The 23,004-nt window shown below is 35.4% G+C and overlaps 1 protein-coding gene across 1 annotated transcript; it reads left to right on the top strand.

Annotated features, from left to right (window-relative positions):
• The first annotated feature begins 380 nt into the window (after positions 1–380).
• Positions 381–20,062, top strand: F2RL1 (F2R like trypsin receptor 1). The gene is made up of 2 exons (XM_051991973.1): positions 381–482; positions 17,200–20,062. Exons 1-2 carry the CDS (start codon positions 389–391, stop codon positions 18,312–18,314), a joined length of 1,209 nt encoding a protein of 402 aa, XP_051847933.1. The 5' UTR covers positions 381–388; the 3' UTR covers positions 18,315–20,062.
• Positions 20,063–23,004: the final 2,942 nt, after the last annotated feature.

Raw genomic sequence — 23,004 nt, 5'->3', positions numbered from 1 at the left:
ACCTCTTCTCTGCCGATAGAACTCCTCCTCCACTTTCCTAAGCTTGAGGGCGTGCCCCCATTCCCACCCCTACCTCCCCGACAGGTGGGCGTTCCACGGGGGCGGGACTTCGGCTCCAAGGTTCGAAGTGGGCGGGGCCGATCCCCAGGCGCTGACGTCCCTCAGGTGAGCCTCAAGTTTCAGTGAAACTTCTATCTCTGCTCCTGGTTGGAAGGGTGGATTTGGCCTTGGCCCGAAATTTGTACTGGATTCTGTCTTCCAGGGTCTAAGGAGTGGCGGGTCAAAGGAAAAACAGCAGCGGCTGGGTCAGCTCTGAAGCTCTCCAGCTCCGGGGGTTGTAGCAGCGGCTGTCCCAACCCAGGACTGGTTGCTGGGCTGCCGCGGGAAGATGCGCGCCTGGGGCCCGGCGTGGCTGCTGGGGTGCGCAGCCCTACTAGCCACTGCAGTCGCCTCTTCCTCCTCCTCTGATGTCTTGCCTCCAGGTAAGATTTACGGAAGGGGCAAGTCTTTCCAGGGTAGGAACAAAGTGAGTTTCTTTCCGGGCCACCGAAGAAGGAATTGGGTTCAGGTGGCGTGGTTTTCGGACCCCGCGGTGCCCTTAGGCTATGTGGGTTGGGAAGGGAGCTGGACGAATCTGGAAAGTCTTAAATACTTAACAAGTTGCCCTCCTCTGAGGTGATGGGAATTTATTCTTAGCTGGCATTAGGGAGAAAAGAAAAGGGAAGGCAATAAGCTTTTCTATAGCACCTATTGTGATTCAAGCACTGAAGCCCCTTTTACTAAGGGAGGCAAGTCTTCCCTAGCAGTCGAATGTAGGAGGTTGTTAATACGGTGGTAAGATGATGAGAAATGCTTCTGCTGATCCTGGGAGAAAGGAAGATTGTACGTTTCAAAACGGAAAGCTGCCCTGGTGATCATTTTATGTTAAACTCCCTACCTTAAATTACTAGTAAAGAGACTGAGCGTCAGAAAGTTAAATTATTTGCTTAAGATCGAACAATTGGTAAGTGGCAGAGGTGGATATTTGAATTCAGATCTTTTGGTTCCAAATCCTTTGCTTTATCTGCTACTTCTAAGTGACTCAGGTGCGGCTCTTGCTGATCAGATTCTGCCTTCCGCCTGGCATTTGGACCCCCTAAATCTCTGCTGGGTGGAGTCACTGCCCGCTTGCTGGGCTTTGGGACTATCTCATTTTGCAAACATTAAGTAATTATAACCTTTTGACAAACCCTTGTGACTTCCTTGGCGGGTCCCACCGGATGGGGTGTTATAGTTTGGAGATTATTACCTGGCCGTGAGCATTGATTCAGAAGCTGCTGCCGAGATTGATTCCCATGAGGGTGTCTATTGCTCATCGATGTAAAGTTACACTACTCAGACTCTGGGAGCTCCGTGTGTACTCTCTAATGGGAGTCCTTTGAATGCCCTAATTTTTCCATTCAAAAACCTTTTGTCACAAAACTCTCTCCAGCTCCTACACATCTCTGACAGGGAGACCGCAAATGGACTTTTGTCTTTATCAGGCATCTTTGAAGAGTCCTAAACTTTGGTACCTGAACAGGTGTCCTGCCATTTTTAAAAAGCAGATCCTGTCTACTAATTCAGTCATTTCGAGGTTCGGAAGTTAGCTTCAGTGTTTAGGGACAGCTTGAATGTCTAGCAAATTTTAGACCTTTGGGCTCCTGACTATGTCTCAGCTATACATTTTTTTAATGATACACCCAGATGCCAGCTGTTGTGATCATGTGGCAATGGACTCGCCTGCTTTCTGTGTAAGCAAAAGAGAAGAGGACAATACAGTACAGTACAGGATGGAGTAGCTCTTTGTTAACAAGTTTCTTGGTGTTCTTGTTGAACCTGTGTACCTTTTCTACATAAAGAAAAACATGGACATGCCCATTATGGAATGAGCTGTGATCCAGTAAAGATGGAGCGAGAGATATCTGGTTTGAAAGTGAGACAATGCACTTTCAATGGGGATCCAATTTTTAAGAAAACTACAAATAAGTACAAAAGAATACATAAGTGGCTAGGGTTTATTTTTTTGTATGCTGTCTCTTAAAAAAGAAATTAATTATATGCTCTTTAATATTTCCAAGGCTTCATGGAGACTCCAAATCCCTTTATTTAAAAAAAAAAATTGAAGTTATACTTTTTTACTTATTGTAAAAATCTTTCTTCACAGATTCAACTTTCCTTATTTCTGCACAAAGAAACTAAGAAGAGAGAAAGATGAGAGAGGGAGGGAGGGAAAGAGAGAGAGAAGGAAAGAAAGAAATCACAGTTTTTGGAATGAGATTGAAAGAACTTGTGTAAACTGTTTATTTCCAGCTAGGAAAATGTCTGGTAATGGGATAATAAATGTATACATGTATCATGGGTCTGTTTTCTAGGTCTGTTTTCTCAGGATAAACAGAATAAATACCATTCTTTGGCATTGCAATAGCATTTAGCTTATCTGGTTTTAGGCCTTTGGAAATTGTGATTTCCCAATTTGCCAATCTGTTCTAAAGTGAAATAAGTTCATAATCCTACAATTCTATGAAGATATTTAAGAGTTAATTTTGTATTATGGAAAACGCATAATTCACCAAGCTCTTTTTTGTAGGTTCTCTGTACTGTGCTAGACACTAGGAATAGAAAGACACATAGAAAACCTGTATTCAGTAACTCAGGATATTGTCAGGTAAGAGGTTGGTCAGAGAGTGGAATAAAGGCTTCATGAAAAGCAACAAGTTACTGTTTAACTAAGGCTACTTAATATTATATCCCAGCTCTTTTCCCACATAATTAGACTGTCATTTACCCAAAGGTGGTTAAATGGTATTTTGGTGTTTATATTAAATGAGGTTCACTGTTTCAGTGGAAAAGATCATCATCTCAATCTACCCACCCCTTTCTCTGACACTGGAATTGCCTGCTTCTGAACAAATGAGTATTTATAGTAGAACTAAGTGGGCAGGTAGGCCTGGAGTCAGCAAGATCTGAGTTCAAATATGTCCTCAGATACTAACTAGCTTTTAGCAAGTCACTTAATCCAAGGGTTTCCCTCAGTTTCCTCATCTGTAAAATGAGAATGTTTTGGGAAATGGTAAACTAGCTATGAATGTCTGCCTTATCGACTCCTCTGTCTCGTATATCCATTTTTCTATTGCTGTCCTGTAATGTGTGTTTTCTCACCTCTTTGTGCTCCTCAGTTTTACTACAAACATTGTGTACAACTCACTTAAAGCTACTTTTTTCTTTAAGGTATTTTTCACAATATGTATAGAATCATTCCATTTAGTTAGCTTTTACTATAAGTAAGGCTTTATGTAAGAAATGGAATAACTCATGTTTTATGATACTTTGAGATTTATAAAATATTTTCATTGGAAAGATCCTGAGAAATTGACAGTGAAGATAAATGTTATCCCTATTTCCCAGATGGGGAAATTATAACAGAGAGGCTCAAGGGCAAATTAAAGATCATTTTAGAATTTTACCGAATCTAGATAACTTCACCCCAGAGATAATGTGGCTTGCTCAAGCTAGTTAGCTGCAGAGGTGGGGCTGATCTTCCTGGCTCTGGATGAATGGCCTCTCTACTTCCACAATGTATATTGGAATTTCCCCACCTCACTAGTTAATAACAATGAAACTCCTTTCCCTGACTTTCTTTAAGTCTAGTCAAATCCTATCCACCCTTCCTAGCCTCTTCCTCTCTGAGACTACCTTCTCTTCACTATAGTTATCCTTCACAGTCCTAGTTATTTACATGTTTTCTCTACCATTAGTATATGAGCTCCTTGAAAGCAGAGGTTGTTTTTTACCTTTTATTGTGACTCCCTATCCCCTTCTTTGTCTTGTTGATTGGCACATAGTAAGCACTTAGTGAACTGATGAACATGGTCTTCTCTGGACAGATCCTTTTTTTTTTTTTTTTTTAGTGAACTACTTATTTTATATTTATTTTTTAATTTTTTTAATTTTTATTTTTTTAAAAACATGCTTTTGACTGCACGCATATATAATCTATATCAAATTGTTTGCCTTCTCAATGGGGGGGAGAGGAAGAAGGTAGGGAAAGAATTTGGAATTCAAACATTTTAAAAATGAATATTAAAAATTGTTTTTACATGTTATCAGGGGAAAATATGAAATCAAAAATAACATGCTTAATAATTATTGACAAAGGCCAAACTTAAAAGTACAAAATAAAGGGGAATATCACTCATAAAGCCTAAAATATATTATACATTCTAATAAAAGAGAATCAAATAAATGAATAAAATACAACAACAAAGAATACTTTTCTGAATTTCCCTCTCAGTTTCTTTTCCTTTTGCTTTGTTTTCTGTTATACAGTTGTAGTCAGTAATAACTGTTCTGTTGCTACTTACCTCGATTAGCATAATTTTCATGTTTTCCTATTTCCTTCTGTTTCTCATAGTGTTTTTTCAGTGCCATAGCATTTTATTGCATTATAATACTATAATAGGTAGAATCCAAGCTTTTGATCTTATAAATAAAAGTTATGAATGCTTGTTATTGATTTCTCAGGGTCTTTTTGAAAAAAATATAAACCCCAAAATACCATTTAAATGTGAATTATTCAAAAAGCATGACTCTTTTTTTTCTTTTTAATAAGAATCTTTGTATCCTTAGTGCTTGACACGGGGCCTGGCCTATCACCTATGTAATAGATGCTTATCGATAATGGAGAGTGATAGAAAAAAATGTTCAACTGAAACCTCTCACTTATTAGCAATGTGACCAAGACTTTCAGAGCCTCAGCTACCTCATCTGTAAAATGATAATACTTGAACTATCTACCTTACATGATGTTTAATGTCTTTTAAGACAATTTAAAATTATAAAATGTATTTTTATTTAATTATAAAATAAACAATAAAAATAAATCAATTTTTTCTTCCTTCCATCTCTCCCCACTCCCAATAACTGAAAAGGAAAGGAAAAAACAAACCCCTTATAACAAATACATGTACTCAAGCAAAACAAATTCCCATTGTGCCCACCAGATAGGATAATATTTGTAAGTGCTTAGCTTAGTTTCCAGTACATAATTGGGCCTTAATAAGTAATTGTTTGTCCCCCATGTTCTTATCCAGAAACATCTATGGCTCATTCTGCCCTTAGTCAGAAAATGGGTTGCTTGTTTCATCATCCAGCCTCTGGAGTGACAGTTGGCCATTGCATTAAATTGAGTTTTTAAATTTTTCCAAATTGTTTGTTTTGCAATGTTGTTGTTACTGTAGAAATTGTTCTGTTGTTCGTGCAAATCTCTTTAGGTTCTTTAAAACAATCCCTTTTTCATTTCTTATTGGCACAATAGTTTTCAATTACATTCTTATATCTCAAGCCATTTTCCAATTGTATGCCCACTTTGTATCTTTGCTGCTACAAAAATGTTTGTATATATGGATTCTTTTTCTCTTTCTTTGTTCTCTTTGAGGATGGGCTTAGTAGTAAGATAGCTAGGTCATAGTTGAGTGACTTTTTGGGCAAAATTCCAAGCTATTTTCTAGAATGGTTGGACCAATTTCATAGTTCCATCATAGTGCATTAATACGCTTATTTTTCCACAGATCCTCCAAAATTTTGTCATCTTCTGTTTATTGTCAGTCTTAGGGGGCTCACAGAATTATTATATGGAAAATAATAATACTTGTGTACTATTATTATGAGGGTTAACTGAAAAATATTTGCAGAAAAAAAAATCTGCTTAGCAGAATGTGTGGTGTAGGTACAATATAAAAGCTTAGTCTCTTCTCTTCTCCTTTTTAGGATAAAGGCTCAGTAAGGGAATTTTCTGGTTTTAATGATAAGGCTAGTCTTGTAACTGACATGTGTATGTATATAAACATACATGACATATATATATGTATGTATCCCTAGAAAGATACATGTGCACATATATACTGAATTCTTTTATCTTTTTATGTTTTTGTAATTTTAGAAAAGAGCCTTTATAACAACTCATAAGGAGAGTATATGCAGAGAAAAAAAGAGTGAGATTATTTCTCATTATAATAAGATTATAAAAGGAACATAAAAGAAATGAAGTTATTATTTCCCCATAATTTGAATTTTAAATCTGAAACCACTTGAAGTCATAATTATATACTTTGATGAAGATATGAAGATTATGAAGAAACCATTTTTGGTAGGTTGTAGGAATCCAGGGAAATTCTGTACAAGTTCAAGTCTGTACAAATACTTTGGGTTTATGATTACATGAATAAGATACTGAGTAAGCCAACTATCTCTGAGTAGATATAGTAAAAAAAGGACTTAGATGACCTTTGACTTTGATAAGGACAGCTCTCTATATCCATGCAGATAATTTGCCCCTCCTTGAAGGCAGTAACTCTTTTTTGCCTCCTTATGCTGAGCTTAGCATAGTGCCTGGTACAAATTAGGCACTTAACAAATGTTTACTTAATGATTATTAATATCTTTTAAATGCAAGTTCTGTGTAGCTTTTATATTCAGGAATTGAGAAAACATTTATAATAGGTATATAAGTTGATACTTTGGATTGAGGCTATAAAATATATATGTTGTAATATTCCTGACAATATTCTATTTTCACTGCTATTAATGGACATCTCTTACTTCTGTTCTAGCTGTACTTCCTTTTGTTTGTTTTTTTAAATAATAATTTTATAGAGCACCAGTCCTGAAGTCAGGAGAACCTGAGTTCAAATCTTGTCTCAAACATTTAACACTTCCTAGCTGTGTGACTTTGGGAAAGTCACTTAATCCCAATTGCCTCAGCAATAATAATAATAATAATTTTATTATGAATTTAATGTTTCAATAAAACCAAACAAATGAGTAAAGTTCACCTATAAAATCATAAATTTTAAACAATTTTGTTTTCTAAAAGAATTTTACCCACATAGACACATGCACATATAAACTTTAAGAAAGTAGCATCATTTTTGCTCATCTCTCCCCCTCTTAAATCTACTTCCTTTGTCTTATCAGAATTTGATGCTGCTATTTTCAAAATATATTATATTGTCATAGATTGTGTGGTGTTCTAGACTACTTTCTTTATTCCTTGTCACTTGATAATGTCTTGCCATAATATTTTGTTGTCATTTATATTTGTAAATTTTTACAGTATAATGTTCAAATGGATCTGAGACATCCCTAATATGGTTATTCCCTCTGGTGAGGCTTATTAAAAGTCATCCTGGCAAAGCTCATTCAGTGTGACTTTTGTCTATGATACCTCCCACAAGTTCCACAGAAGGGACCCACATAGCATATTCCTTCCCCAAAGATTAGCAACTTGGTGACAGATTTTTTGGCTCTGACGATCCCTAAAGCAAAGAACAATTTTTTAAAAATTGCTTCAAACCTATATCGTCCCCTGCTATTTCTTCAGATAGAGTGATAGAATAGAAAAGACAAGGTAGATTATAATAATAGAAAGGATTCTAAAAATCAAATAGCAAGCTATTAAGTGCCTATTGTGTTTCAGACACAATGCTAGAAAAAGCAAACAAAACAATCTTTACCTTCAAGAAGCTTGTATTCTATTGGGGTATAGAAAACATGTGTATACATAAAATATATATAAATGGTGGTGGAGGAGTATTAGTAGCCTGAATGATCAGGACAGGATTCATGTAGATAGTAGCATTTCCTCTGAGCTTTAAAGGAATCCAGGAGTTTATGGAGTGCATTCTAGCAATGGGTGACAGACAGCTTATCTAGTGAATGAGAGATGATAATGCCAAATTGTAGAAAACAGCAATTGTGGAAAACTTATTTGTCTGAAATAGAGAGGATATGAAGAGTAGTATTGTGCAGTGAACCTGGAGTAGTAGGCTGGAGGCTGATTGTGACCAGGTATAAAAGAAAAGCAGGATTTTGTATTTTATGGAGATTTTTTGAGGAGGAACATAACCTAGATTTTTGCTTTAGAAGTATAGCAAATATTTAGAATATTATTTTTTTCTTTATTAAAGCTTTTTATTTTTCAAAACCTAGGCATGGATAATTCTTCAGTATTAACTCTCGCAAAACCTTGTATTCCATTTTGCTCCCCTTTCCCCCACCCCTCCCCTAGATGTCAAGTAGTCCAATATATGTTAAACATGGTAGAAATATATATTAAATCCAATATATGCATACATATTTATACAATTATCTTGCTACACAAGAAAAATCAAATCAAACAACAAAAAATGAGAAGGAAAAATAAAATGCAAGAAAACAACAAAAAGAGTGAAAACGCTATGTTATGAACCACACTCAGTTCCCACAGTTCTCTCTCTGGGTGTAGATGGCTCTTCATCACAAGACCATTGGAACTGTGCTGAATCATTTCATTGTTGAAGAGAACCACTTCCATCAGAATTGATCCTCATATAGTATTGTTGAAGTATATAATGATCTCCAGGTTCTGCTCATTTCACTCAGCATCAGTTCATTTAAGTCTCTCCGAGCCTCTCTGAAATCATCCTGCTGGTCATTTCTTACAGAACAATAATATGGAATATTATTTAGAAATATAATTTTGGCAACTATGTAGAAGATATATTGGAGAGGGAAGAGACTAGAGGCCTTAGGATTAATTAGAGGCATTTGTAATAGTGAATGGTGAATAGATAATGATCGGTTTTACTAGAGGGATTATGCTGTAAGTGAACAGAAGGAGATGCCAAAGATATGGATTCTACCTCCACAAGATATACCAACTGTTTGGAAATGGGTGGGGGTGAGGGAAAACAAAAAGCCAAGCATAACTCCTAGATTGTGGTCATGTGGTTCTGAAAAAGATAGCCCACACAACAGAAATGAGTAGCAACAGTAATGATTATTAGTAGTGTCTATACCAGGAAATTGAGTATTGCCAAAGCCAGATTAAACACACATTTGCACTCTACCAAACTACCTGCAGGAGTCCATAAGAGGACTACACTTCAGGAGAAGTTCAAATGGCTACCACAAAGGAAAAATTAGACTTCCAGCTACCAGGAGCTGTGGATTACTACTTTGAATACATGCTGCCAAGCTTAAATCCACTTTCCCCTGATTCTGTACTTATTTGTGAGAGATTATATTGTCTTATGTTCTAGACTTTTTAGAGCATGTTTATATACCAATTATTCATATTTTGTCATCTCAATAAATTAGCCCTTTCTCATTCATTACTAAAATGGGCTATTTGATAAACAATGGGTGTTGGGAGCATATATAGATGGGGATTCATGAAGGATAGTATTAGAAACTAACCCTGACTCCTGGAATCTACCCTGAAACTCTTTTCTTTTCTTTCTTTCTTTTTTTTTTTTTCTGAGACAATTGGATTAAGTGACTTGCCCAGGGCCATACAACTAGGAAGTGTCTGAGATCAAATTTGAACTCAGGTCCTCCTGACTTCAGGGCTGGTGCTCTATCCACTGCACCACCTAGCTGCCCCTACCCTGAAACTCTTAAGGAGAATAGTCACCCATTTTTAGGCGTCCAGCTTGCCAGAGTGAGTGTAAATTGGGGAAATAGCTGCAGAGGACATAGTACAGTTGAATCATGAAAACCACAAAAAGGGGGAAGTACCCAAGAGAGAGCATGTTCAACATTGTCAGATGCCTCAGAGAGGTCAAGAAGGATGAGAGCTGAGGGAAAAGTTCGCTGATTTGGCAATTAAGCTATGACAGAGGAGAGAGTAGTTTGGATTGAAAGAAGTCAGAATCCAGATTGCAGACAGTTAAGAAGTGAGTGAGAGATGAGGAAATAGAGACAGAGTGGTTAGCCTATTTATAAACATTAATTTAGCCTTTGTATTAGTGTCCTCTATTGTACTCAATTCTTCCTCAATTGTTGAACAAACTACTTTGAATTTTTTTGGTTTGTGATTCATTTTTGTTTTTGCTATTGCCAAAAAAATTTTTGATTATTTTTGTATAGATTGGATTTCTTAAGAGAGGGAGCCCCTTTTAATAAAATCCTTAGAAGATGAACTCATAGTCTTGGATCCACTGGATCCACAGACAGGATCAGTCTGATAGCTTTTGTCCTATACCCATCACAAGACCATTGGAACTGTCCTGAATCATCTCATTGTTGAAGAGAGCCACTTCCATCAGAATTGATCCTCATATAGTATTGCTGAAGTGTATAATGATCTCCAGGTTCTGCTCATTTCACTCAGCATCAGTTCATATAAGTCTCTCCGAGCCTCTCTGAAATCATCCTGCTGGTCATTTTTTACAGAACAATAATATGGAATATTATTTAGAAATATAATTTTGGCAACTATGTAGAAGATATATTGGAGAGGGAAGAGAACAAATGTTCTCTTGAGGATTACAGGCACAGTAAAGCCATTAAAGGAGCATGCACAGTTTGATAAGCCCAATTGCTTCCCACATCCCCAATCCATTTGCACCCAAAACCAAACTTCTTAGGGTTATGTTTTTAGCCAAGTTGTTTACAATCATCTAAGACCTAGTACACAAGGAGCAGAAACTGGACTTTTAAAAGACACTGCTTCGCTTGCCTTGGTCAGCTCTAGTTGTCTCCAGGTTCCATTCCTAAGACCTTTGATAAGGCTGATAGCACAATTGCCTTCAATGCACTCGCTGTCCCTGTTCTCATAACTTTCCCCCTATTCAAAAGGCTTTTACTTTAAATGTCAAAAACAGTCTCCATAGAGCTAAGGAAAACACAATGTTATTTCCTTGCATTTTTTTTCTGCTTAGAGATTTTGACTACTAATCTAGTCTTCATCCAATTAAAAAGAAGTTATCTCTAACTGCCATCCTATTAGGATATGTGTTTTCTTTTTAAAAGAAATTTTTAAAAATGCCTTCAAAATAGATTTTGTTGATGCTGTCTTTATGTTTCAGTCATTTTCAGTCCTTATTCTTATCTTGAGCCACAAGAAAAAGAGAATAATTCAGCAAAACCAGCAGGTATAGAAACCTTATCTGACAGTGTATATAATATTCTGTTTCCCTTCTTTTTGATATGAAGGAAGGGATATGATTCTAGTTATCTCTTCTCTAGGACCTTTATTTCTTTTTCCCTTACTCAGTTTTAATTTTTTACTATTATCATCAACATTGTATTCATTGTTACATGTTTAACCTATATTGGATTACTTGTTGAGGGAAGAGGAGAAGGGAAAGGAGTGAGGGAGAGAGAAAAATTTGTAATACAAGGTTTTGCAAGGATAAATTGAAAACTTTCTTTGCATATATTTTGAAAAATAAAAAACCATCATTATAACATTGTATTTATTGTGCTTAACATTTGTTCATAACAAACTTTCTTTTCAAAATGCATTTTTGTGAATCTAATGCTTTTTATTGCTTAACCTTTATTATTTATTGATTTATTTAATTTTTTGCTGAGACAGTTGGGGTTAAGTGACTTGCCCAGGGTCTCATAACTAGACAGTGTTAAGTGTCTGAGATCAGATTTGAACTTGGGTCCTCCTAATTTCAGGGCTGGTGCTCTATTTACTGCGCCACTTTGCTGTCCCTATTTCTTTTTTTTAAATAGTATTTTAAAAATTATATGTAAAGAAAATCTTTAACATTCATTTTTTCCAAGAAGGAGCCAGCTTTTATTGATAATGTTTTTTTTTTCTTTTTTTAATGATAATTTTCCCAAATACATGCAAAGATCATTTTCAATTTTCACCTTTGCAAAAGCAAGCAATCCAATATAGGTTAAACATGTGCATTTTTCTAAATATTTCTATATTCATTTTGCTGAAAAAGTAAAAAAAAAAGAGAGAGAGAGAGAAAGAAAAAAAATCAAGCAAACAACAAATGGTGGAAAACTGTGATCTGATTTGATCCACATTCAGTCTCCACAGCTCTCTCTGCATGCAGATAGCACTTTCTATCACAAGTCTATTGGAAATTGCTTTGAATCACCTCATTGTTGAAAAGAGTCAATCCTATCACAGCTGATCATCACATAATCTTCTTGTTACTGTGTACAATATTCTCTTGATTCTATTCACTTCACTTAGCACCAGTTCAGGTAAGTCTTTCCAGGCTTTTCTGAAATCCATTTGCTCATCATTTCTTATCAAACAATAATATTCCATTACATTCATGTACCATAGCTTATTCATCTATTCCCCAACTGATGGACTGAATTCATCCACTCAGTTTTCAGTTCCTTGCCACTACAAAAAAAGGTTGCTACAAACATTTTTGCACAGGTACAGCCTTTTCTCTTTTTTTTGTTCTCTTGAGGATTACAGGCACAGTAGAGCTATTAAAGGAATATGCACAGTTTGACAAACCTTTGGACATAGTTCCAAATTGCTTGGATGATTGGATCATTTCACAACTCCATCAACAATGCATTAGTGTCCCAGTTTTCCCACATCCCCTCCAACATTTATCATTATCTTTTCCTGTCGTCTTAGCCAATCTGAGAGGGGTAAAATGGTACTTCAGAGTTGTCTTAATTTGCATTTCTATAATCAATAGTGATTTAGAGCATTTTTTCATATGACTAGAAATGTATTTAATTTTTTTTTCCTGAAAATTGTTCATATCCTTTGACCATTTATCAAGTGAGATATGGCTTGTGCTCTTATAAATTGAATCAGTTCTCTACATATTTTAGAAATGAAGCCTTAATCATGAACATTTAGTGTAAAAATTGTTTCCCAGATTTTTTTATTCACTTCTAATCTTGACTGCATTGGTTTTGTTTGTGTTTGTACAAAACCTTTTTAATTTAACATTAACATTTATTTTTTATAAAATTTGAGTTCCAAATATTCTTTTTCCTTCCCCTCTTCTTTCCCTAATACAATAAGCAATTTGATATAGGTTATATATATGATATATCTATAAAGATATATATGTATATGTGTATACATATAAATACACATAAATATACACATGCAATCATATAAAATATTTCCATATTAATCATGTTGTAAAAGAAGTCTAATACTATTTTTATCAGATATGGACCTTCAGTTGAGCAAAGTATCTGAGTGTTGAAAACGTATTATAGCATTCAGAAAAAGCTGCATGATATATATTTTTTCCAAAAATATGTAACTTTCTTGAGAGCAGAGACTATTACATCTTTATCTTGTATATTCTAGATCCTTCAGGTGCTTAAACATTTTTGATAATATTTATATTTTAAGGTGAGTTAAATATGTTTGTATTTTCCCTTTGGGAAACCAGGACCACTTAGTGATATGAAGATATCTTTAAGAAACTCTAGAATGCATGTTCATTTCATTGTGATTCAACAAAATTAATTCTCACTGGGCTGGGTTCTAGAGGAAATTTAAAAAACTGTTATTATCATATATAAACTATTATTATCAAATAAAGGTCGTGTGCCTTTCCTCATAGAGTTCACTATCTTATAGGTTGATGTGAGAAGTATGTACAAAAAGGTGTTTTACACCTAGGCAGTCTATTTTTAAAGAAAAATTTATTAAGACCTTTTATTTGTCTATCATTGGAATTTCCAGATATATTCTTCTCCACCCCAAAATGGGCCTTTCTTGGCAATACAGAAAAAAAAAATTAAACAAAATCATCTAACATTGATCTTTGTGAACCCATTCTACACTAGAGAAGGGTGGTTCACTTTACCACCTCTTCTCTGGGATCAATATTATTCAATATAAGTACACAGCATTAGGCACTGTTTAATCATTTTCTTTATTTACATTATTGTACTGTTTATTGTTTTCTTGATTCGATTTACTTCACTCTACACGCAGATTATCTTGTTTCTCTGAATTCCTCATGTTTTTCATGTTTTCTGGGACAGTTATATTCTACGACATTTATATGTCTCAATTTGTAAGCTGTTCACTAATTGACAGGCACCCACTTTGCAGTTCTTTGCTTAAGCTATCTCCTTTTCACAGACTTGCAGATTTTTGATTGTGTGTTATCTTCCATGATCCCTGAAGCTGTTAATGTATGTCTAAAAGATACACTTCCCTAAGTCTGAGTACCAGACAGGGCAGAAGTCCAGATTTGGAGTGCTAGACTATTCTCTAATTTTTCTATTATCTGCTCTGAAATTTTGTTCTGTTAATGTAAATTACTGATAATTAAATTAGCAGATAATTTTAAAGCAACACTTACATGCTAAAAATTTTGCTGAATACTTGTGACGATCAGAAAAGAAGTATAACGTAGACACTGCTTCAACTGTGCTTTTAGCCTTAGTACAGAATATTCTTGCTACTTAAGTAGTAGAAAAGCATGGACTGAACAGTCTTGAGTTCTATTTCTATCTTACGACAAATTGGAAGAATTCATTGAAACATAGATTTCTATGAATTGGTGCAGAGCAATATAGCAGAACTGAGAAAATAATATACCCAATGAAAGAATTGGGCAAATTCTTATATCTCTCAACCTCCCTTTCTTTAATTAGAAAATTAGGGGTAGCCTAGCTTGATAATCTCTCAAGTCCCTTGGTCCATTTCTAATATTGTAGAATTTTGTAAGATTGTAGTTATTCCAATCTTGCACAGAAAATAAAGGGGTTATTATTGTTACTGTGTCTCTTCATTACACTTCAGTACTTAAGTCTTCATACATCGATATTTTTAAACATAATTAAAAAAAAAAAAAGAAATTGTACTTTGTGCTGAGTAGATGAGGAGCTAAAAGGGGGAAAAGATGATACCATTTGAATTATTGTATAAACTTGTGAAAGGACTGAGGGTAAGTTGTGTGGGCATAAGGATGGAACAATGCAGTCATTGTGGATTTTTACATCAGTCTTTTTTATTGGTCTATAAACCATTTTATTACCAAAGGTCTTTACTTTTTAAAGCCTGTGAATTTCAACTGAGACTACTTTCTCCTCCTTCTTGTTTCAGGCTTCCTCTTCTTGCCCTCTTTGTTTCTTCTTCCCACTCCTCCCCTACTACAAACTCTAGCCATGAAGAATGTCAGTGCTTGCTTACATTGACAGAAAACAGAGCAGATTGTTAGGGAATTTAAATATTTTATTGGTTTGTAAAATTGTTTGGCCTGGGAAATAGTACTCCTGAACAGGGATTCTTTACCATTTTTGTACCATCAACCCCTTTGGCAACCTGGTGAAACTTATGAAGACCTTCTCAGAATAATGTTTTTTAAATGCACAAAACACAATATAACACAAAGTCCAGAGTCATCCATAGCAGAAGAATTGAGTGTCCTGATTATTATGTAGATGTAGACAGAGTCCGTGAGACAAGCTGGGAACAGGAAGACCCCACTGGCCAGAGAAAGGAAATAATTGAACATATCACAATATAACACAAAGTAACCAATTATGTTGAAGTACAGTTGTATATAGATATATTTTTAAAACCAGGTTTATGAACCACAGTTTGTGACATATCTCTCTAGGACATGTGGTAACTTTCTTGTACTTTGTCATTTCTCTTCTTTTTTTTCACCACGAAGGACTAAATATATTTAACTTTAAGAGAAGATAAATGTTTTTTTCTGTGTCTCCTTCCCGTTTCAAAAATATAAAACTTGAATTGGGGTTGGAATAGGCATATGAGGGGAAGAGACTTTAAAGTTTGGCAGAAAATAGGTCATTTGTATATTATCCACTCTAAAGTAGGCGGGTGTACTTATTTTTAGCCTCTAGTTATCTGGCAATGGCCCATGTTACACATTTATAGTTAAATTCTCAGCTCTTGGGCAGGTAAAAACTATTTTTTTTGATTGGGTAAAAATAAAATTAAAAAGACTCGTAGAGAGGATTCTGGGAAGTACTTCTGAAAAAAAACACTGGATTTAGAGTCCAACAATCTTTATTCAAATTCTAGCCCTTTATTTTTCTATGTGGATGATGTTGGATCAATCATGTTAGTTTTCAGCTGTAAAACGAAGTTCAGATTAGGTGATCTTTGAGGTCATCTCCAGCTTTAAGTTTATAATCTTTCCTCCTTGTATTCTCTTTTGAGGGAACTATAATAGGGGAAAGGCAATCATAGATGTTTAGATAGTAAGAATTAGGAGATATCTTAGAGAAATCTACGCAAAACCCCTAATTTTGCAGATGAGGTCCTTGCCCTTTGTTGAGAAGCAACTCGGTAAAAAAGAATGAGCATTATACTCTTTAATCAAGAGACTTTTGTTGGAATCAGTCGTGTGGTCAGGGGCAAGACTTTTAACTTTGCTGAGGCTTAATTGTCTCTTCTACAAAATGGGAACAAAAGAGCTTGTACTATCTGCCTAACATTGAGGTTTTGGAAAAAAAAAAAAAGTAGTTTGTAATCTCCATAGTGCTATTTGAAGTAAGTTGTTATTACTATTTGTCTTTGCGTGGGGGAGGGAGGAGAAAAAGCACTTTCCCAGGAGTTCAAGAAGCTATTTCATTTGTCAGGATTTCTGTAAAGAAATAATGTGATTAGCAGGATCAATTCCTGAATTGTGCTTTGCACTGACAATTCTGGATTGACAGATCATCACTGTGAAATTAAAAAATTTAAAACTAATGCTAGATTTTCTTTGTGCTAAATGATATGATTTTTAAAAAGAAGTAGCTAAAACCCAGTCCATATTAATTGATCCAGAGTTTGAATATTAAAAGTTACTAGCTAGAAATATGTGTTGGTCAGAAAATAACCATTTTTTAAATGCTTTCTATGTGTCAGTCACTGTACTAAGCTATGGAGAGACTAAAAAAAAAAATAGAATAGTGGGAACACTGAGCATTGGTGAATATCATAGAGACAAGTAGATCAACATGATGAAATATTATGAAATTCTCAAAAGTCAGCATTGTATTTTTTTTACCTCAACCTTGTTGCCATGTAATTTCAAATGCATCTAATTGAACCAATAAACTAAAACTTTAAAATTAGTAATTTTGTCTTAAACTGATCCCCTAAATGAATATAAACTGCTTGCATTTTTAATTTTTCTTCCCGGGTTATTTATACCTTCTGAATCCAATTCTCCCTGTGCAACAAGAAAACTGTTCGGTTCTGCACACATATATTGTTTCTAGGATATACTGTAACCTATTCAACGTGTAAAGGACTGCTTGCTATCTGGGGGAGGGGGTGGAGGGAGGGAGGGGAAAAATCGGAACAGAAGTGAATGCAAGGGATAATGCTGTAAAAAATTACCCTGGCATGGGTTCTGTCAATAAAAAAGTTATTATAAATAAATAAATAAACTGATCCCCTTTTGTCTTCTCTTTCTCTTTCAGAATCTAACAGAAGCAAAGGGAGAAGTTTTATTGGTCATAAGAATCCCCCACCAAATATCTCATCCAGTGGGAAGGGAGAAGTTTTGCCAGAGCCAGGATTCTCTGTGGATGCATTTTCTACTGAGATTCTCACTGGAGGACTGACCACTGTCTTCCTTCCAATTGTCTATACAATTGTATTTATCATTGGCTTGCCAAGCAATGGCATGGCTCTATGGGTTTTCCTTTTTCGAACACAGAAGAAAAACCCTGCCGTGATCTACATGGCCAATTTAGCCTTGGCAGATCTCTTATCTGTAATCTGGTTTCCCTTGAAGATTGCTTATCATTTAAATGGCAACAACTGGATTTATGGGGAAGCTTTGTGCAAGGTGTTAATTGGTTTTTTCTATGGCAACATGTACTGTTCCATTCTTTTCATGACTTGCCTCAGTGTGCAGAGATACTGGGTTATCATGAATCCCATTGTGCGCTCCAGGAAGTTGTCTAACGTTGCCATAGGGGTTTCCATTGGAATATGGCTGCTGATTCTGCTGGTAACCATTCCCCTGTATATCGTGAAACAAACTGTCTATATTCCAGACCTTAACATCACAACCTGCCATGATGTTTTGCCTGCTAATGTGTTGGCGGGAGATATGTTCAATTATTTCCTCTCTCTAGCCATTGGGGTCTTCCTGTTCCCAGCTTGTCTCACGGCCTCTGTCTACATCCTAATGATCAGGACACTCAATTCTTCTGCTATGGATGACTCTGGAAGGAAGAGGAGAAGAGCCATCAAACTCATCATCACCGTACTGGCCATGTATCTGATCTGTTTCACACCCAGCAATACTTTACTTGTGGTGCATTATTTCCTGATTAGAACCAGAAGCCAGAGCCAGATCTATGCTCTGTACATGGTAGCTCTCTGTCTCTCTACTCTTAACAGCTGTATCGATCCATTTGTCTATTACTTTGTTTCTCAAGATTTTAGGGATCATGCTAAGAACACTCTTCTTTGTCGAAGTGTTCGGACTGTGAATAGAATGCAAGTGTCTCTCACTTCCAAGAAATTATCTCGGAAATCCAGCTCCTACTCCTCTAGTTCAACCAGTGTTAAAGCTTCTTACTGATACACCTTTCATATCATCAAATAGAAATATCATTGTAGGACAAAGCATACTATACATTTCAGAAGTGTCTTCCTATCACATTCTATGATCAGCAGAGATCATACTGCAGTTCAGATGGAGTTCCACACCCATTGTTTCTAAGTGTTCCACATAAAGAAAGGGCTTTCAGTTTAAATAGACACTTCATAATATGGCAGACACAGGACCTGCTTTTGAATCTCAGTCCTGTCACTGATAATGTATGATTTTTAGGCAAGTCATTTAACCTCTTCTGGCCCTTCATTTCCTCATTTGTAAAATGAGACAACTGGACTAAATGGTTGCTATGGTCTCTTCCAGCTCCAAAACAGTGGTTCTATATTTTCCTTTGTATGCTTCCTTTGCTTAGCCTTCTAACAGCAATTGTTGATTTTGAGGGAGAGAAAAAAAAAGGCTAAAAAATGTATTTGTAGATGGCATCAAATTAAGAGATACTGCATGCTGGAAGTAACTGATTACCTAGTTACCTAAAAATGTATTTCTTTGCTTTCTGTATGTTGATTTTGGAATTTTAGAGCTGGAAGCTACTTGTTCATTGACCTTCCCTAAAATGTTATCTTAGAATAATAGAGTTAAAAAAAAATCTTAGGAATCACCTAATCCAACTCCTTTGTTTCATAGATATCAAAAATGAGGTCCCAGAGAAAGAAATTGATTTTACAAGGTCATCCAACCAGTCAAAAGATTAGGACTACTACTCAGATTTCCTGGTTCCTAAGCCAGGGTGTCTTTTTTGTTGCCTTGATGGATGATGACATAAGGACCTGAGTTAAATCCTTCCTCCTTCACTTTCTCCTTGTGTAACTCCAGGCGAGTCATTTCATTTCCCTAGGCCCCAAATTTCCCATCTGTAAAATGGTGGTGGTATACTATACGTTCCCCTTTCTAAATTTATGCTCTGTTTCCAGGGATCCACTGGTAAATGTTGAACAAATGACTCATTGAAACCATGTGACACGGTTTAATCAGTATTATTGACATTTTCTCAATAAGTTTCTGGTCTGGACAATCAATAAAATAATAAATCAAGCCATAATTTGTAGTGTTTGCCAATTTCGAGATGCAAATGGCTCACAGTGAAAATTTAACCATCAGCTCTTGTGAGCTGATACAAACTGGCTCAAGTGCATCCCTGTATAATTCCATGTGTTTTTTTAAAATTGGTCTTTGATTTTTGCCATTATTATTCATAAAGAAAAATACAGTAACGATTTTAATCTGTAAATAGCCATTAGCATAATTTTTACTTACCTTTAAAAGCAGGTATACATGCCAAGAATTTTTTTCCCTGTAAATAAGAATCACGGTTGCACTTAAGAGTTTTTAAAATTCATGTTGCAGTATTTATTATCAAATTTTTCATTATTGTCAAAAATTAAATTATAATAGCCTGATGAGGTTATTCTTCATAGAAAGAGAGAATGAACAACAGCAAGCATTTATAAAGCACCTCCTATGTTGTAGGTGCTTAATGACTAAAAGGAAGTAGACCTTGTTGGGAAGGACCTTACATTCTGCTGGGTGAGGTGCCACATTGTACAGTTATATTTCACTATTTGAGATGTTATTGATTGTATATACTTGTATAGTTCTTTCTATTATAAATATGCCTAGAAATTGACTTTTTTATAGGACCATTCCATTTATTTTTCATAATTGTATATTTTACACTATAATCTCTTGTAAATAAAACAACTTGTTTTATATAACCTGTTTTTGTGTTGAATTTGGGAATGGGGGAGTACAATGAAACCCAGATATCATTTTTCCTTTGTCAATTAGAAGAAATGCTATATACTCCAAGGCACTTAATATCTTTGCAGGCAGGAAAGAATAGCAGTTCCTAGTAGTAACCTCAGTGTGAAAAAGGACACAAAACATTGCATAGCAGGTCCTTCTGTCTGTAAGGAGCCTTGTTGTTAAATAGAACCAAGCTCAACAGTAGCACTTACCAGCTCTTTGGCCATATCTGGCAAAGAAGACATCATTTTTCACTTCTAATTCAACTTGGCTCTGCTAAGGGGGAGTTACAATCAACAGAGCTCTTATTCCACAACCTTCTAATCCCTTTGAAGCAAGGGCATCTGTGCTGCTTCTACTTCATTCCCAATACGTCAGTGCCCTAAGGATCTAAAGTGCCGAACTCTTTGATACACTGGTTCAGCTGGTGTTCTTTCTTTCAGGTATGCTGCAATATGTAGCCAGTAATATTTTGCATCCTATGAAGGATGAGTATGGTCAGAAAAGAAGATGAGCTGGTTATGTAGCAAAGATGCAAAGCAGACAAAGTGGTTTTCTCTGGATAGGAGAAGAAGGAAAGGAATGCACATTTAGCATTTACTAAATGCCAAGCTAAGCACTTTAAAAAATACCTCATTGATCCACACAATGATCCTGGGAGGTTGGTGCTATTATGATCCATGTTTACAGTTGAGGAAGCTGAGGCAGACAGAGGTTAAGTGATTTACCCAGGTTGATAAAGCCAAGAAAAGTGTAAGGCTGGATTTGAACTAAAATTTCCCTAAAGATTCCCTTTTGTTGGGCAAATACTATGTAAAATTATTGGAAAACATGGATAAGAAGCAGAGGTGATGAGAAGACATGGCAATCTGCCTTCCTAGAAACAGGGCCCACCACACCAATTAAATCATATACCCACCAATGTGTCAAGTAGGAACTGATGGAATGGATGGACAGTGAGTGCTCTGTCTCCAAGAAATAATCTCATAGGATCATTGATCTAGAATGGGAAGACATCTCCAGATCATCTGTAGCTCTCCACATCACCCACATCCATTTTATAGATGAGCAAACAGGCCCAGAGACTTGATAAAGAATTTCAGAGGTAGTAAGAAACAGAAATTCAATTCAGGTCTCATGATTCAATTTTTTCCTCCTCCTTTCTATTGCATCAAGCATCCAAAGATTACTAAAATCTTTGTATTTTAGCCAAAAAGCTAAATAGCCAAAAAGAATGCAGTATCAGGTTAGGTTTTTTGTTTTTTTTTTTTTTTTTTTTTATAGTTTTAGTTTACACTTTCAATAAAATCTTTATTTGCTTATAGACTATTTTAGACTTGCCTGTGCATATCATAATTCTTCCATTGCACATGGTGGGCACATGTAATTATATGAACAGATGAATAGTTAACTGGTATTGATTAGAGTGCTGTCATGTAATAAAGTCATGCTCATTAAGGAATTGCAGGGGAATGAGACAGGCTTTTGCTCCTGGAACTCTGACCTGAATAATTAATGACTCCCCTGCTCCCAACAACCTTAGTACCTTTCTTAATTGAAAGGGGATAGATTTTCATGTCCTACTGTTTTCACAAACACTAACTTGACTTTATAGATCTGCTTCAACAAGACTTTAACTTTTGCCTCCATTATTGTTTGAAGCAAGAGTTTTAATTTCCTCTTTGTCATAACTTCATAAACACCTGAATTTCTAGAGATTTGTCAGTATCTGCATTCTAATGTTTATGTAATTGGTCCTAACAGTCTTAACCCTTTTGTGACACTTTGAAGGAATTAAGGGTCCTAAATTCTGGGTGTCATTTATCTTTTTTTTTTATTTCATTAAATATTTTCTAATTACATGTAAAAGAATTTTTAACAATCATTTTCCCTTCCTCCCCTTCCTTGAGAAAACAAGTATTTGATTCCAATTACATCAGAGATCATGCCAAACATTTCTATATTAACCATGTTGCAAAAGAAAAAAATAAAATAAAATGATAAAACTAAAAGAAGTTTAAAAAAATTAAGCATTCTTCAATCTGCACTCAAATGTTTAAGTTGTCTCTCTGGAGGTAGATAGCATTTTATCATGTGTCCTTTGGAATTGTCTTGCTCTTCTGATCTAAAGAGATGCTATAAATATTTTTATACAAATAGTATCTTTCTCCTTTTCTTTGCTCTCTTTGGGATATAGACCTAGTATTCATGTTGTTGGATAAAAGAATATGTAGTTTTATAACTCTTGGACTACAATTCCAAATTTTTCTCCAGAATGGTTAGACTAGAGACAAGTCTATGAAGTGCATTTGTGTTCCAATTTTTTCAGGTCTTGAGTATTTTATTTTTCTGAATACATGTACAGATAGTTTTCAACATTCATCTTTGTGTTCCAAAATTTTCTCCCCTCTCCCTAAGACAGTAAGTAATGTGCAATTCTTCTAAACTTATTTCTATATTTATCATGCTATGCAAGAAAAATTAAATGAAAAGGGAAAAAACAAACAAATAACAACAACAAAAATATGAACATATTATGCTTTTGGTCCATATTCAGTACCTATAGTACTCTCTCTGGATGCGGATGGCACTTTCTATCACAAGGCAATGGAATTGCCTTGAATTACCTCATTGTTGAAAAGAATCAAGTCCATCACAATTGATCATCACAATTTTGCTGTAAGTATGCACAGTGTTCTCTTGGTTTTCCTACTTCATTTAGCATCAGTTCATCTAAGTCTTTCCAGGCTTTTCTGACATCAGTTTGCTCATCATTTCTTACAGAACAATAATATTCCATTCCATTCATACACCATAACTTATTTAGTCATTCCCCAATTGATGGCATCAATTCAATTTCCAGTTTCTCACTAGTGTTCCAATTTTTCTACATCTTCTCCAGCATTTGTCA

Source organism: Antechinus flavipes, chromosome 1 (genome assembly GCF_016432865.1).
Source record: "Antechinus flavipes isolate AdamAnt ecotype Samford, QLD, Australia chromosome 1, AdamAnt_v2, whole genome shotgun sequence".
NCBI lineage: Eukaryota > Metazoa > Chordata > Mammalia > Dasyuromorphia > Dasyuridae > Antechinus > Antechinus flavipes.
This window is presented reverse-complemented; position numbering and strand designations above follow the sequence as displayed.

What these genes read in the sequence shown, in the direction of transcription:
- F2RL1 (XM_051991973.1), top strand. Translation starts at nt 389, where the DNA reads ATGCGCGCCTGGGGCCCGGCGTGGCTGCTGGGGTGCGCAGCCCTACTA. An exon ending in CTCTGATGTCTTGCCTCCAG is followed by an intron (nt 483 to 17,199) that starts GTAAGATTTACG and finishes TTTCTCTTTCAG; the next exon opens with AATCTAACAGAAGCAAAGGG.